The sequence below is a fragment of the Octopus bimaculoides genome, chromosome 11 (genome assembly GCF_001194135.2).
Source record: "Octopus bimaculoides isolate UCB-OBI-ISO-001 chromosome 11, ASM119413v2, whole genome shotgun sequence".
NCBI lineage: Eukaryota > Metazoa > Mollusca > Cephalopoda > Octopoda > Octopodidae > Octopus > Octopus bimaculoides.
The window spans coordinates 12,964,948-12,966,330 of record NC_068991.1 but is presented as its reverse complement, the minus strand read 5'-3'; the positions used below and the strand labels follow the sequence as shown (position 1 = coordinate 12,966,330).

Sequence of the window (1,383 nt, the reverse complement as noted above, 5' to 3'; positions counted from 1 at the left end):
CTTCAAAATTAAAAAGGAAGCATAAGGCTACAATGACATAGTAAAAATATAGTTGAATACCATGAAGTTATGACACTTTGATAAAAGCATAGAAATATGGAGTAAACAGTTTTGGCATAGATAAGTCTAATTATTATACAAATTATAAAGAATGTTAAATTACGTACCGTGTTTCCGTGAGTAATATCCATTTTAAATCAAGTAGGTGTGTTTCTGAAGAAAGAAAAGAAAAAAAACTGTTTAAAGTAACAAATCAAATTAATTCTCTGAGAAAAACTCTCTCCTCCTCAATTACTTTTTTTTTTTTTTTTTTTTAATGTTATTTAATAGTAGTGGTTAATTTAAAGAAATACTGCTTCTAAAGAAATATTTGTTCAGAGAAGAAAAAGATGTCTGCTAATTAAAGCGTTAACATTCCTGAAAACACTGAAAGGATAAAAAGATTTGTAATGGGAAGAAAAAAAAGATTATAGCATTCAAAACAAGTATTTTTCTTAAGGAATTCATATACCAACAATCAGACAAGAACAAAACTACAATAAATAAGTAAATGTAGAAAGCAAAATTTCTTTGATAAATCTAATGTCGACTTACAAAGGTTAGTCTCAGATAGGTTCAAAAAGTTCATATATACACACATACACACAAAGGGAGGGAGGGAGAAGAGTTCTTTGCTATTCATCCTTCCCAGATCAAAAAAATAAGTACTAGAGAATATAAACCCTTGAAAGTGGTACTCCAGTATGGTCAAAGACAAGTGATTACATCTACCGAGCAAAAGTGTGTGTGTGTGTGTTTTGAAATGCAAATGAGATTTAAAAAAAAAAATATCGAGTAGAGTTTATTTGTATAAAGCTGATGAATCACTCACTGCATCATCAATCAAAGTTTCATGCTTGTGTTTGATCTGGATATTCCATGCTTTTTTTTTTCCTGTTTTTTTTTCTTTTCTTTCAACCAAACAGCACACTCAAACATACAGTGAGTGTGACAGTCTGAACACATTGTTGCTTTATTTACAGTAGTCTGTTCAAATGCTGCAGGAGAGAGACATGGTCACAGTGTGACAGTTGTCTCTCCTCAGCAATTAGTTTTTTTCAGGAGAGGGGGGGGGGTGTACCATAAGCAACGTTTGAGGCTTTGTCTAACAAATCCAGCAGGGGGTTAACTGTGTCTTGCATCAGTCTTTCATGAAACAGGGGAGATTGAAAAGGAAGCAAACAAATTGCCATGTTTAATAAAATGAAGATTGTTTTAAACATTTCAAAATTTGTCCAAGACAGAAGTGAAAAAAGAATTATATATATATAAATATAATTTGAATAATAAGGGTGAAAAATTGATTATTAATTTGATTAATATCAATTTAAAACCAGTGGCCTA

General features: G+C 30.8%; 1 protein-coding gene across 1 annotated transcript in view; it reads right to left on the bottom strand.

Moving 5' to 3' along the window:
* Window positions 1-1,383, bottom strand: part of LOC106872934 (poly [ADP-ribose] polymerase tankyrase) — a 155,738-nt gene that overhangs the window by 116,447 nt on the left and 37,908 nt on the right. Inside the window, exon 2 of the mRNA XM_052971557.1 lies at window positions 168-213. Within this exon, the coding sequence (XP_052827517.1) occupies window positions 168-191 (24 nt within the window). The 5' untranslated portion in view covers window positions 192-213. The remainder of the gene's footprint in view (window positions 1-167; window positions 214-1,383) is intronic.